Source organism: Spea bombifrons, chromosome 2 (genome assembly GCF_027358695.1).
Source record: "Spea bombifrons isolate aSpeBom1 chromosome 2, aSpeBom1.2.pri, whole genome shotgun sequence".
NCBI classification, from domain to species: domain Eukaryota; kingdom Metazoa; phylum Chordata; class Amphibia; order Anura; family Pelobatidae; genus Spea; species Spea bombifrons.
In genome coordinates, this window is record NC_071088.1 from 28,872,742 (window position 1) to 28,888,455 (window position 15,714).

General features: G+C 38.2%; 1 protein-coding gene across 6 annotated transcripts in view; it reads left to right on the plus strand.

Moving 5' to 3' along the window:
- Positions 1–15,714, plus strand: part of CDKL5 (cyclin dependent kinase like 5) — a 118,947-nt gene that overhangs the window by 80,910 nt on the left and 22,323 nt on the right. For all 6 annotated transcript variants that reach the window (XM_053457321.1, XM_053457326.1, XM_053457323.1 and 3 more), the window contains 5 exons: positions 3,004–3,140; positions 7,029–7,149; positions 10,694–10,753; positions 13,302–13,392; positions 14,341–14,530. In XM_053457321.1, the coding sequence (XP_053313296.1) occupies positions 3,004–3,140; positions 7,029–7,149; positions 10,694–10,753; positions 13,302–13,392; positions 14,341–14,530 (599 nt within the window). The remainder of the gene's footprint in view (positions 1–3,003; positions 3,141–7,028; positions 7,150–10,693; positions 10,754–13,301; positions 13,393–14,340; positions 14,531–15,714) is intronic.

The window sequence follows — 15,714 nt, forward strand, 5'->3', positions numbered from 1 at the left end:
AGTACATATAAAAGACATGTCAAGGTGGAGATTGTTGATCCTGCTGTGTGGGTCTTAAAGTTAATGTCTGATTATATTGGACTTGTACTACAGTGAGACGACATCCATATCTTCTGTTGTATATACTTGGCCGAAAGTTACTTTATGCATGATAAGAGACTTAAATTCTCTGTGCATTCAGCAGTATGAGAATAAAGAGGCATGAATGATAAACATGTATGGTGCTAGACAGATTATGTGTTGAAAAAGTGTTCTTTATCGAGGTTGTAGTGCTTCGATATAATGGTTGGTGTTTAATAACACAGTACATGGGATAGTGCCCAGCTAGTGTGTTTTCAGGGGTTGCTTTGGCCCGGGATCTGGTGCATTGGCTGTGTAGGGGTTCATTGTGTTTGGAAGTAGGTTTGGTTGGAGAGAGAGAAGAAGCCCCCCCTCTTTTTTTTCATGGATGGCCAATACGTTTCCATTTTATATTGTTTGTCGGGTAATTCTTTTGGAAACTGTGTGGAATTTAAAATGTCCTTAATTGTGTCTGGTAAAATAGCATGCTTATAGCAAGGTATTTCCCAAGTGGACCAATAGATATTTTTCATTCTGCTTTTAATTTGTTTGTTGTTCACCTACCACTGCATATCCGTAACCGCTGTTAGCTGAAATCTTTACCCAAGTGCATGTTAGCTAAATTATTAATAAGGAAAAGTAACCAAGCATGAAGATGCTCCTCATGTTTGTCTGCTTTGCTCAGTTGCTACAAGCCGTTCACAAATCATGGTATTCTGGAACTGCTGCTTTGTGTTTGTTATGTCAGCGTAAAGTTTATATGCATCAGGATATATATATAGAAACAGAAAATGAAGAAAAAAAAGCATAAACTTTGAGCAGAAGCTGCAGCTCCAGAACTGTACATGGTTGGTCTGTTTTTGCACCACTTTTGGCTGCGTGTGATTATTTGACAGGGACAATAATCATTAGTTATTGATATCCAGCATATGCTAAAAAAAATTATAAAAGAAAATTAGCTAAAATATTTTTGTTCAAACGATGGATAAATATTAGGGCTGCAACTAACGATTATTTTAATAATCGATTAGTTGGCTGATTATTTTTTCGATTAATCGATTAATCGGATAAAAAAATACATTATTTTAAATTGAAGAAAAATTGCAATAAAAAACGTACAATTTACACTTTCATCTCTTTATTGCAATGGCCTCTCTCTATTCACCTTCTTATTTTACTGACATAATAATAATAAAAGCTACAAGAACCCAAACACAGTGCTTCTCAAACTAGGTTTTAATACAAAGTTATCAGTAAATATTAATTCATATGTTAACTATTTTTCATATTTAATAAAAACTGAGAAAAAAAGCCTTTTTTAAATTTTTTTATTTACCAAACTGCCCCCAGTTATGCACATCTGACCCCCAGCTTGCCACTCTGCCCCCATATATGCCTTATACCTCTTATATGCCAGATTCCACTGTGCCCCCTGATATGCCACTGTGCCCCTGATATGCCTTATACTCCTTATATGCCAGTGATATGCAACTGAGCCCCCTGATATACCTTTTACCCCCAGATGTTTTATGGCCCCCTGATATGCCTAATATCGATGTCTTATACCCCCTATATGCCACTGAGCCCCCTGATATACCTTTTACCCCCAGATATGTTTATGCCCCCCTGATATGCCTAATATCCATATGCCTTATACCCCCTATATGCCCTAAAAATTAATAATACCCCCCATACACCACTATAACTCACCCATACACCACTCTGGCTCCTCCCCTCCCATACACCACTCTGGCTCCTCCCCCTCCCATACACCACTTTGGCTCCTCCCCCGCTCATACATCACTTTGGCTCCTCCCCTCCCATACATCACTTTGCCTCCTCCCCCTCCCATATACCACTCTGCCTCCTCCCATACTCCACTCTGCCTCCTCCCATACATCACGTTGGCTCCTCCCCCTCCCATACATCACTTTGCCTCCTCCCCCCTCCCATACTCCACTCTGCCTCCTGTGAACCTCCGTTTCTGACAAGACACCAGGGAGCTGGGTAGAGAGGCAGAGTGGCGTATGAGAGGGGGAGGAGCCAGAGTGGTGTATTGGAGGGTGGCTCCCATACACCCCTCTGACTCCTCCCCCCTCCCATACACCGCTCTGCCTCTCTACCCGGCTCCGTTACTGAAGGCACTTTCACTGCAGCTTCATAGAAGCCTCAGTGTAAGTGAAGGGCAGTAACGGAGTCTGTCTGTGCGATGCAGAGAGGATGATTCTCTGTCAGCCGGTGGGGGTCTGCATCGCACAGACAGACTCCGTTACTCACCTTCACTTACACTGTGGCTTCTACGAAGCTGCAGGGAAAGTGCCTGTCAGTAACGGTGCCGGGTAGAGAGGCAGAGTGATGTATGGGAGGGGGGAGGAGGCAGATGGGAGGGGGAGAGAGACGGAAGTGAGAGGCCGGCCGACAGTGAGGGGAATCCAGGTCTCCTGCAGCGTTGCGGGGGATCTGGATTCCGATGTTATAATCCGATCTCTGTTTGAGGTCGGATTATATAAGGAGAGGAGTTTTTCAGAGCATTTGCTCTGAAAAAAACCTCTTTTTATAATCGATAAAAATCGATCCGATTAATCGATGATGAAATTCGTTGACAACGATTTTCATAATCGATTATTATCGATTTTATCGATTAGTTGTTTCAGCCCTAATAAATATATATAAAAAAAACACTTCCTGAGTGTTCCCCAGAAAAGGTAAAGTATTTTTTTTTATATATATAAAGGGGTTAATTAACAGTTTTTTGGCTTTTCAAAAGAAAGGAATTTCATGTTAATATTGGTGTAATGTATATTTTTCTTGTAACTACTGTTCTTTAGAAATGGCAAAGTGTTCCTTGCATAAAATAATTAACTTTTAAGCAAGAAAAACTTTTTAACACTGGGTATTAAGCACCTCACTAATTTTGTCCCTTTTGTTCTTTTATCTTCACAGAAAATGAAGAAGTCAAGGAAACGACGTTGCGAGAGCTTAAAATGCTCCGTACTTTGAAACAAGAAAATATAGTGGAGCTGAAAGAGGCCTTTCGAAGAAGAGGGAAATTATATCTGGTCTTTGAATATGTTGAAAAAGTAGGTGTATAGTGATGTCATTATGAACCTAATTCATGCGTCGGTTCCATAGCTATGTGCTTCTGTGATGAAAAATTGACAAGACCATTAGTTTGAATTACGGTACTTGAAATTTTCCTGTAGATGTCGCCTTTTTAAATGGAAAGAGAATAAAGTACTGAAAGCTTTTGTATGTTGACCAACACAGGATGTCAACTGAAGACCATGCTTTCTCTGAACCAATAAAATTATATCCATTTCTTTTATTAAGATGATATATTTATGGATATCTGTGTAACTGAGTAAGACATTTAGAAGTATAACACATTGTATTTATACAATTACACATTTCCTGCTGAAATGTTCTTCCTATAAAGAATATAATGTATTCCATCCATTGTTGGTGTCTAAATTGTATTGGATAATAAGTACGTTTATACATGTAAAAGGCTAGTGTCCACTAAGTGTCCACTTGTTGCACTATAACTTGACTGTGCTTGCACATAATTCTATGAAGACCATGACTGTGATTGTGCATTCACAGGTAGGCAAATCATTTACATTGTTATCAGAAAACTGCATCCAACTAGTTTAATAGGTGTGTTTCAAGCCTTTAGGTGCCAATGTGGTGAGCAAGAAATAGTTAAGGGTTATTTAAGGATTAAAATTTCTAGAATGTGAGCGATCTGGTTTCTCGTTAGTTGTTGGTAGCTATTAAATTAGGTGCTTCCTCTGTAAATGCGAGTTCTGTCAAAATGTGTCCTCAGTTATTTCTGGAGTGTTCCCATTGTTCATGAGTTAAAAGTGTGCTATTGAAATCAGTGCATTTTCTCTGATTCATAATCAGTAGGCTGTACATGTCATGATTTTTTTGTACATTAGTATAGGTAAACTGAATGTTAGGGATGAAACCAAGGCTCTAAAAAAGTACACATTACAGTAAATGTTTTTTATGTGCTGCTTTGTTTTTATCTAAGAGGACTGGTATTTCAGTGCTGTAGTTCAATCTCAGAGAAAAACATATCACCTTGATTGATTAAAGACTATGCCGTGTCTTCTGGTTATTAACCTGTTCCAGCTAGAATATTTGTAATTTAAAAAAGGTCAACCTAAATAAGTAAATTAGGCCATCCAAGAAAACTAGTCTTTTGTGATGGTTACAATGTAGGTCCTTTGAATTACACACAGAGAATCCATCTGCAAAATCTGTCACTATTGGGATGTTGGAAAAGTTGAACCATATGTGTCAGGGTACCAGTTGACCACCAGTCTGGCATCACTGTTATTAAAAACATGATGATCATTACAAAGTGATTTCAATTCAGTGCATACATTTACTGAGCTTCACTTACAACAGAATTAATTCATTCTTGAGGTTATGCTAAAATAAATTCACAACTGGACTACAAATGCTTGTAGTAATATAGAAATATCTATTTTTAGGCCAACTATGCCCTTTATTTAATAGACCACATAGGCAGAGCTTTGTCCATGAAGTATTTTTAGGTGACTTCATGGCCTATTTGCAGCTATTTTTGTTTTTAGTTAAGTTATATACAACAATATAGGGTTTTAGTTAACCAAGTTAATTTATGAATTTCCTTGGATTATAAATGAGTTGCTAAGCGGTATTGCTATATACTCAAAGACCAAATGTTTGGGCTCCTAGAAAAAAGGAACACCAGGTCACAAGATGAACTGGCAGATACATAGGGGAATTTTTCACTACATTTGCAGGAGAGTTGGAGTGTCAACTTTTCAATTTCACTATCCACTATGAAGGGTCAGCCTTGGAAAAAATATATCCTGCAAGAAGGGCTAAGTGTACATTGGTTAAAAGAGTTGGCCCCTCATAAGGCATAGTATGGCTGGTGAACTGAAACTTCAGATCTCCTGTAAACTCATTTTATGGTCACAGAGTCTGGTTCGTTTCTGCACCTCTCTTTCTCAGTGAATCGTTCTGTATTATCCTGGCCCCTCTGTGGGCTTCCACAAAAGGGCGGCCCCACATGGACAGCCTCTCCCCCATCTGCCTATCATGGGAGAGGATGTGCCTGGAGTCTCCACCCTTTATCCTTTTGCAGAAGGCCATCTTCATTTCTCCATGGAGAAGTGAACGAACAAAGAGGACTGTCATGCCACGGCATGAGTAACTGAGGCTTGGTACTGAATGGGTTAAGGGATTTGAGGCTAAGTCCAGTAACATTTGTTCACACCTTTCCTTTTGGAGCCAGAACCCAAAATAAAACTTGATTACCCCATGCTGGGTATTGTCACCTTGGACAGGAAGGGATTCCTGTGGAAGAGTGAAAGGCCAGACATCCTGGCTACATCTCCCTGGGGTGTGGAGACAGGGTATCAATAGACACAGGGTACAATTAATAAATGCATAATGTCCAAAATATGATGAGTGCATAACTTTTGGGGCCCATCCTACACTGCATCCTTATGCCTGTGATGTGCTGGTTTCAGGGAGACCAAACACGCCATGCAGGCATGACCATAACAAGTGTTATGCGAATGTGTCCTTGTGCCAACTGATACAGGTGTGGAGTTTGGTATGAAAATGATCACTAGGACCAGAGAATTATGATGATCCTGGTGTCATAATTATGCCAAGCTCGGCCGGCGTCATATTACATATTTTGTGATCCCAGACCAAAGTTGAGAAGCTATAACCCCGCCTTCAGAATGTCATAGTTCTGAACCCCCTACTCCCATCCCCTTGCTCAGGTAACAGGAAAAGGGTTGGGGTTGGTGGTGGTTGCTTGGTGCCCTGCGGGGAAAGTGACCAAACGCGCCGGAAGTCTGGTTAGCGTTTGACCCTTGTTACGCCCGTACTCCCACGTCACGGCTCGGCTGATAGCCCTGTCCGTGACAAGGACTTTTTTAAGCAGCAGAAGAACAGACTAAAACTAATCACCGATGATGATTGCCTTCAAAATGCCACTTACATCTAAATCTTTAATTTAAAGATTTTAAATTAAGGTCAACATAGATTTTTTTCCAAAAAATCAATCACATTAAAAAAACTCTTAAAGTCTTTTTCTATAGTAAAGATGTTATTACATAAGTAGGAATAATATAATTGTATAGCATATCAACTTAGTGTTACTAGGTGACAGGGCTTCTTGGTGCTCCAAATCCATCTGTCCCTCTTTCCTTTCATGATGTCCCTCTTTTCTAGGACTTGAGCATGCACATATCACAATCTCCTGCAGCCATAAAGGCAAACTAATATGTACATAAATAGCAGATAATGCACCTATAAATGAAATTTCTTCAAACTTGGTGTTAAACCTCTTTTGCTATTTACATTGTTGGGATGGGATATAGCCTTCTTTCTCCAACCATCCAATATTTCACATATTTTTTGCTGTATCGTGTCCTTGATAAAACACTGTAAATGATGCTACCTGTTCGTAATGTAAAGGTGGAAACAAAATAAACTATTATCTCATTATTTAATATTAAATTTACTGCTGACATTTTTGTATAGAATTTGTAATGTATACACATCTGTATTTATTAAATACTGTTTTTGAATATGACCTCTTTCCCACGTGCTTCCTTTTAAACATGTTATGTGTTTTCTAATGTACTAATGTTCTAATGATTCAGAAATGTGTAGCACCTAGGAAAACAGTTTTAAATTAACAATAAGACAGCAACCAGTCAAGAGGATTTAACCCTACACCGTTTGATATTTTATCCATCTGAAACTGTTAGGCAGGATTTTATGCCTCACTATGTTATCTATCATCCATATGATGTCTGCATGACTGCTTTGGCATAATTCTGTTGGCTGGCACATTAACCAGACTTTGAGTGGGTTTTAGAAGTTGTAATGAGCCATGTTAAATTGCAATAAGATCAATGCTGAACCCTGTTGTTCTTTTCCAAATTTAGAACATGCTTGAGTTGCTGGAAGAAATGCCAAATGGAGTTCCTCCGGAGAAAGTAAAGAACTACATTTACCAGTTAATCAAGGCTATTCACTGGTGTCACAAGAACGACATCGTCCATAGAGGTGAGATGTTATGCATGTTATGGGTGCAGTGTACAAGGTGCATCTCATTCATTCCTTTAGAATAGCCATTATTTAAAAGCCATAAAGCGTCCAAATTATGTCTTATAGAAATAGTAAACCAATAAAAATACTTCCGATAAAATAACAATGACTAGACTCACACATCTTTTTTCATGATTGTACAGAAGCTGTGGCTCTATGTAAAAATGCATTTTATTTACTTATGATTTGCAAGTCCTTTTCCTGCTGTTTCGATGCTGTAGAACACTGTTATGTACTCATATAAAACAAACTTTCTACGCTTCTAGGAAAAATTAGTAAAAAAAGGAAAAAGCAACAAAGCAATTTAAAAGGACTGCCCCTCATGCAAGGGAAGTGTGGGTGCTATTCAGCAATAACAAAGGAGTTGCACAGCTAAATATGGAGAAAACAATGAACCTGCGAAACAAATATACCATGCTTTTTACTATTCAAGCTTCATCCTGATATGTGTGTATGTATATTTATATACGCACTATATGAACAAAAGTATTGGGACACAACTCTTAGTTATTGAATTCCGGTGTTTCAATCAGACCCATTGCCGTAGGTGTATAGGATTACACACCTAGCCATGTAGTCTGTATGTCAGGGGCTGGTTCCATACAGATGACTGGAATGACCCAGAGTGCCCAGTGATGGTGTGCAGGAGTTATTGCGCAGTAGCGGAGTTGGACAGGGCTTGGTTCAAGGCGACTGCACTCTCCAGGGTGTTGGGCACCTAGGGTTGTGGCCCACATACCAGGGCCCTGACATAGCAGCGGATGTTGTCCAGAACAAAACAAAGTGATATCCTGCAGGCACCCTGGAGCAAGCATGAGATGTAGCTCTACAGGGAAATGAGCAGGATGCTGCAGGCTGGGAGTAGGGACGCTAAGCAGAGTAACAGAAGAAACATAGCAAGCAAGGAGGACAGAGTGAGCAAGGGGGACATAGCAAGGAACAGGGAGACAGAGCAAGAAACATAGCCAGACAAGACATACATGGTACAGGACACAACAAAGGCCAGAGAACAAGGCAAGGAACACAGGGAATGGAGTGAGGAGCCGAGATCCTCAGACGCTTCTCCTTTAAGCAAGGATAGGATATCTTAACTGGGACATGAGGACAGGAGAGAGGAACCGCAATCCTCAGATGATTCATGGAAAAGAGGGCAAAGGTACATAAAATACAGACACAAAAAAATACAGGAACAAGCCTAGGACTATATGATAACAACTGGAGATAGTATAGTTTAGCCGACCACTATGCCAAAGTACTCCAATATTCGGTGGGTCCTAGCGCCAAACCCTGTCTACTAAATTACTAATTAGCTGAACATAGAACTGAGAAGGACATACCTTTAGACTGCAGACTGAGACAAACGTAACAAACGGGTGGGGCACAACTTATAAAGGAAACAGAAGCTGAAGCTAAGAGCAGGACTGAAATGAAGTATCAGAAGGAAACAGCAGAGCACAGGGAAATGCAGGATTGGATTACAGCAAAGGGGGAACTGTAGCGAGACAGGGGAACTGTAGCGAGACAGGGGAACTAGAGATAAGAAGCTCCGCAGCCTTAATGGGGCCTGACACTGTATTTACAAACATTTGTGAAAAAAATGGGTCTTTCTGAAGAGCTTAGTGAGTTTAATCGTGGTACTGTGATAGCATGCTACCTTGGATGCAGTCAGTTTGTGACGTTTCATTCCTGCTAAAAGCTGCCAATGCTCTGCTGAAAAGTTCTAAACTTCCACTGGCCAAGCAGCTGCATGAAAGCCTCACACCACCAAGTACTATTACAAGCATCAAATCGAGTGGTATAAAGTACACTGCCCCTGGACTCTGGAGACGTGTTCTGTGGAGTGACAAATCACGCTTCTCTGTTTGGCAGTCTGCTGACGAGTCTAGGTTTGGCAGATGCCAGGCAATGCCTGACTGCATTGTACCAACTGTAAGGTTTGATGAAGGAGGGATAATGGCTTAGGGCTGTTTTTCAGGGTTTGGACTAGTCCCCTTACTTCCAGGAAATCAAGCTTCAGCATACCAAGAAAATTTGGACAATGCTATGCTTCCAACTTTTTGGGAACAGTTTGGGAAAGGACCTTTTCTATTCCAGCATGAGTGAGCCCCGGTGCACAAAGCAAGGTCCATAAAGACATGGTTGGATGAGTTTGATGTGGAAGAACTTGACTGGCCCGCAGAGACCCCTGACCTCAACCCCCGTGAACACCTTTGGGATGAACTGGAATGGAGATTGGAAGCCAGGCCTTCTCGTCCAACATCACTCCTGACCTTATAAATGCTCTTGGGCAAAAATCCAACATAAACACATGTCAAAACCTTGTGGAAAGCATTTCCATTAGAATGGAAGCTGTTATTGTTGCAAAGGGGGACCAACTACCTATAATTGCCTATGTGGTTAGAATGCAAAGTCCTAAAAGTCCCTGTACGTGTAATGGTCAGGTGTCCCAATTCTTTTGTCCATATAGTGTGTGTGTATCAAATAGGAGGAAAGAAAACACCAGCAGAGACTATTTCTGTCCCTGAATGCACAAAACAGATGCATGCAAATGCGTTCACTAAAGTAAAGCAATTTAGAGCCTCCAATTAAGGATCACTCTTCTTACCATCAGATGTTTTCAGGAATGTTTTCTAAATATAGACAGTGATTTCAAATGAATGTATTTGTGGTTTTGCATACACAAACTCATGTTAAATGTAGCATATTCTGTATTTCAAAACTGGAATCGCAGGTGTTGCTCAGTATCTTGGCTGGTATAACCATGAGATGAATCCTTGGCAAAATTCATTTGTTGGCAGAACGTGCAATCAGTGCAGAAAATATTGTTTGTACAATACACCAAGATCATGATACATTGTATAGATAATTGGGGAAGGAGCTATATAATTGGCAGATTTGAAATACTAAAAAGTACCAATAGGTACATCTGTAGAGTTCTGATCAATGTAAAAATCCAGCAAGATCATTCATTTCTACAATAAAACTTTAAAGATCTTTCTGTGCCGCATTTCCCCGTGTAAAGCAGCTACACGAGCTCTTGTACATAGCAAGTCTTAGTACAGTATGGTTTTAGTGAATTATTGATGCTGGATGTGGCTTTTCGCTTACCCCTTTTATTACATGTGGAAGCAATTTAATTAGGCGTGTAGCCATATGTCTTGCTACATATCCACGTGGATCATCTTTGCGAATTTGTGGAAGAAATTCTCACACACATTGTGAATACTGAAGTGTTAAAAAAAAAAAAAAAAAAAAGAAGCAAGAAATGAAGGAGCTGGGGCAGGGGAGCAGAAAAAGTTTAGGCTACATAGGGAGCCTTGGATGTAAATCAACACCAATTACGAAGGTTCCCTGCATTCTCAAAAAGAATATCAAGAGTGTGATCATATGTACTCAAAACGAAGGGAAGCTTTCCCGAATTCAGTGGAACTTGCGAGTGGCTGTTTAGCTGCATAGACATCTGTATATTCTCTATTTATGTTGTGTTATTTTTTTTTTGTAGATATTAAACCAGAAAATCTTTTGATTAGTTATAATGATATCTTGAAGCTCTGCGACTTTGGTAAGTACCGACATTTTCCATATTTTCTTTATTAAAGTAACACCCCAACCTTATTGATTTCAGCGGGAGCTCATCTCCCTGCCGTAGCATACTTCAGTATGGTATATGTAAGGGCCAGAATCAGCTTTCATGCGGTATTGGACTCTGTAAGAAAATTACATTCATTATTAAAAAAAAAAAAAAAAAATGCACAGCACGCATTGTTTTATGGAATGGATTTTGTGATCTTACAGCCAATCTGATTCCTGCTAAGCACTTTTTAAAATAAAATAACAGATAATAATGGAACAAATACTGTTAAGATAATAACAGATCTTGACAACAGCGAGCCAAATGTTCAACACTATAAACTATTAGGGAAACCATTATTTACTGCTCTGAAATGGTAGCAATAATTTGTAGCAATATAAACTGTGACATTGAACTGCAAAGCCAACAAGAATATGTTGAATCGCAAATTCTTAGAGGTGTTTGAATAACTGTTATTATTATACTGGTATTATAGGGTTGCAAACAATAAAGGCGGTGATAATGTATACATTGATTGTATGTGTATATATATATATATATATGTATATATATGTGTATATATATATAATATATAGACACATACAAGCATTACCTCTTAATGTTAATAGATTACGGTATTTAACTCTTTAACAAGTCCTTTTGCTATATAATTAGATATGTAAATATTACAGCAACTGGTAAAATTTGAAATGTGTCTTTTTTTGTAAACTGGTGAAGATTCTATGTGCTGTTTATTTTTTCTCCTCCTACATTGCTTTAAGACTACAAAACACATCATTTTAGTAATCCATTTTTTTAACCCCCTGTCCGTTTATTGTATGGATTTCTGTTATGATATTTTTATCTCCATGTTTATTCCATGGGCTATACAAGGAAAATTGATGTTGCTGTATTAGCCCCAGAGAAAATCCAACTAATAGCGTTTATTGGGCCAGCATAAAAAATGTAATGGTACATAAGGTTTCCGAACCTCAGAGGTCTCTTCTTCAGATGGAACCGGAAGAGACCTCAAAGCTTCTGAAACCTTATGTATATTTACATCTTTTCTGTGTTAGTTTAATAAGAGGTATCCGCTTCAACTAAGGTCTCTAAGGTCTGTGATAAAAATATACTAGGCATAGACAAGTCATAAGTACACGTTACCTTTCTCTAAACCGAAAAGCATCAGTATTCTTCATAAGCCTCACTAGTGACCCGTGCAACTAACACACGTTCCATTTAGTCTTAAAACCCTTCATCCCATACAATAAGCCCATGTTTCTCCTTGAAGTGTTTCAGCATCTGGGATAGCAGCAATTTTGTGCATTTCATAATGTTTCCGTTAATCTAATATACCGCCTGAGGGATTGTGGCCCAAGTGCATTATATGAGTTTCTGAATGTTTGCTATACAATTCAATTACTTTGTATGAATGTCAGACCTTTTACAGATCTGCAAAAAGGCATGCTTCTCTTCCAGACCACTTGCCTTATTATTAACTATATCTGTTTTCCCCAAGATCCTTCACTGGCAAATGAACACCTCCAAATTGACTACTATTTTTATGCTAGTGCTTTTCAACCTTTTCTTCCCAAAGCGATAACATTAGCAATCACAATACTATGTTTATATGCCTACTTTTGTACATGTACTCAGAATTTCATTTCTTTAATGGAATTAGGGATAACGTTTGTAAATATTTAATGATATCTAATATATAATTATATATATATATATATATATATATATAATTAATATATAATATTTTACTAAATGTTATTTTGAGTAAAATAAAGTTTATAGGTTTAGCTGCAAAATACTGTACGTTGTGTGGCATTTGAAGAACACCAAGTCATTTGTTATACCCTTAGGCATAATAGGTATTCGGGGGATAATCCTGGGGCAAATAATTTAAGGGACAGAAGACTCAACCAGGGCACTGTCTCTTGAAAATAGGGTAATGTTGACTCTCTTCCCCACTTGTAAAGGTTTTTCCACATATCATTCATTTCTAAAAGCGTACCTATTAAAAACATTCTTAAAGCACTGAAGTAGATGTTTATTCATTAAAAGAGACTCTAGCCCTACTGATATTGTTGCAGAATAAAATATGAAATATACAAGTATTAAAATGTACTGGATGGTATATACCATGGGAGCAGCTTCATTTGCTATGTGAATGATTATCCCTCCTCCTTCGTTTATCTAAATTCTATTGCTAAGTTGCTGTTTTTTTTGTTGAATGTTCCTGTAGCCTTTATACGGTTGAGGGGAGGATAAGACCAGGGCAGCCAATGGATCAGATAACTGGCCCTGCCACAGACTGCCCCTGGTCTTAACTTCCATGAAGCGAACTTTTACACTAAATATCTCAAAAGCAATTCAATTGACAAACAAAAAGCAAAAGCTAAAATGATTTCAATACATGAATTTAATGATGTTAAAAGCTATGCCAGTTCCTATTTACAAGGTTCCTTTTTAAATGATATGCTCTAAATGGTCTGTAGATTTACAAAATGGCTTGTTTTTGCTTTTCCAGGCTTCGCACGAAATTTGTCAGAAGGCAGCAATGCCAATTATACAGAATATGTGGCCACCCGGTGGTACCGATCTCCAGAGCTGCTCCTAGGGTAAGTTATTATTAACTTATCATTGCTGTGGTTATGACTTTTTTCAGTGCTGTTTAATTATTGTATTGACGTTTGGTATTTCACAGAGACATGTTGGCATATATACTTCTCTACAGTTGCTGACATTTCCAGTAGAAATTTAAGACACACATATATCAGTCTGATCTGTGAACCATTTATTTTGTGTTCTTTTTCATCAAGAAAGTCCGTCTTGACTTTTAGCTGACATTTCTACATTCACGTGTATTGCTTATTATGACATCAAGCAGCGTTACCATTATTTCGCCATAGACAAAGTGATGTCGGAATATCATAGTTCTGGGTGTGCTAATAGACAACTGCGTCCAGCATTCAAAACGTTGGTGCTATCAAAACGTTAAGCGTGATGTCATGCCATGCTTCTTGCTATGACCTTTTCATTAAAAACTAATTAAACTTTGTGAGGTCCTGTCTTTCTGTGGCCAACCTGGGTTTTTTTACCGCTAAATAACCACTAGAAGAATGTTTGATTATTCTTAGTATAGATCTTTTTTTGTAAAAAAAAATCGTGCACTGTCATTCCTCATGTAATGACTAAAACCAGAGAACACTAGAAAACTAGAGAACAATCTAATTGATGCACAGAAATGCTAACTGATTTATCGACAAATCTAATACATGGTGCCAAGTTCTTTCATTTCTTCCTGGGAAGTAGTGCCAAATTAATAGCATGATAATTGTATCCAATAATGCTGCATCAAACAATTTTGAGTGTGCTGGCGAGTGTTTTGTTAAAAGAACAGTCAAGTCCCACAAAATTTCTTTTATTTTTACTGGATTAGGGCATTTGCAAAATGTTCTTTTATTTCAAAAACAAGGAAATTTCTAAGTGACCCCCCACACAAAAAACAGTAATTTGTCCATTTACTGATGTACAACTTTGTTTCATTTTTCTAATACTTATTTTAGGGCTCCATATGGAAAAGCTGTTGACATGTGGTCTGTAGGCTGTATCCTAGGAGAGCTGAGTGATGGACAACCACTTTTTCCTGGGGAAAGTGAAATTGACCAGCTTTTCACAATTCAGAAAGTTTTAGGGCCTCTACCTTCAGAGCAAATGAAACTTTTCTATAGTAATCCTCGTTTCCATGGAATGCGGGTGAGTTTCAAAATATACTAGCATAGATGTAAGTAGTGCTACATAAATTGTTGGTGCTATATAAATAGGATAATAAAAATTATATATGTGTTAGCTCTGGGGGTCAGTAGGTTGTCTCATTTGATAGCTATTAAAGGTATAGTTGTGTACTGTGTTAGCATCAAAAGAAAAAAAGAGCAAATTTGGTAAAGTTTGTACTGCATTTGTTAGCCATTGTATTAATTGCATAATAATTGTATTTGCATAAAATGTTCAGCACTCCTCATTGTTCTATACCTACAGTATATACCTAAAGACTTTCCAATACATAGGCCATGCATGGTTTTAATAAAAAAATGCTAATCTAGGTTATTGGAACCTCAAATGGTCAACTTCCTGGAAGAATATAAAATGTATGTGAAGCAACAGGTTTTTATATAGGCAAACCAGTTAAAGCTTCACTTCGTTGAGCTTTATGGAAAGGTTAATTGAGTGCTTCCATGCTTATTGGAAGGGAAGAGGTAAGATTCTGAAAACTTATGAGTGTTAGGATGATCTGAGCTGCTGTTGATGTTCTGTTATGCCTAATGCACCTTTGACTGTAGGGTCAGGCTGTGAGTCCTAACATTGGTACACCCTATGTTAAATGAAGGTTTGACTGTAAAGAGATAACAAAATGTATGTAGAATATATACTGTTGTTGTGTTTAAATTATGTTGGAGCATAAGTCCTTTTTAGAACCCTACAGTCTAGTGGCTCTTGTAATATCATTCCTCATTACCCCCTATATTGGCTGTATACGAAGAAGTGCATTTATTTAACAGTTCAGAAGTTTCTGTATATATATATCTAATATTAAATATCTTGGTCCTTGTACTTCTTTTTCTGTAGTCCCTGACAATACAAGTATTTTTCATTTCCTTGCCTTGCAAGCACATTATTTTAGGATAAACCATAAATTGCATGTTATGACACACCACCAGGGAACAATCTTCTGGTTCCCTTGATTTATGACACTGTAAGAGTACAGCCAGTTCACTTTTATTTATGTGTCCAAGTTTTATCTACAACACTAGAATTAGTTGCCAAGAGGCCGGCATTTGACCAATTTGACATTTTTTTAAGATCATGCCTGTTGCTGGTTGGATATCCCTTTTTTGAAGGAAAAGGGATGACAACCTGGTCTTCCCTCTGATAGCAGGAGC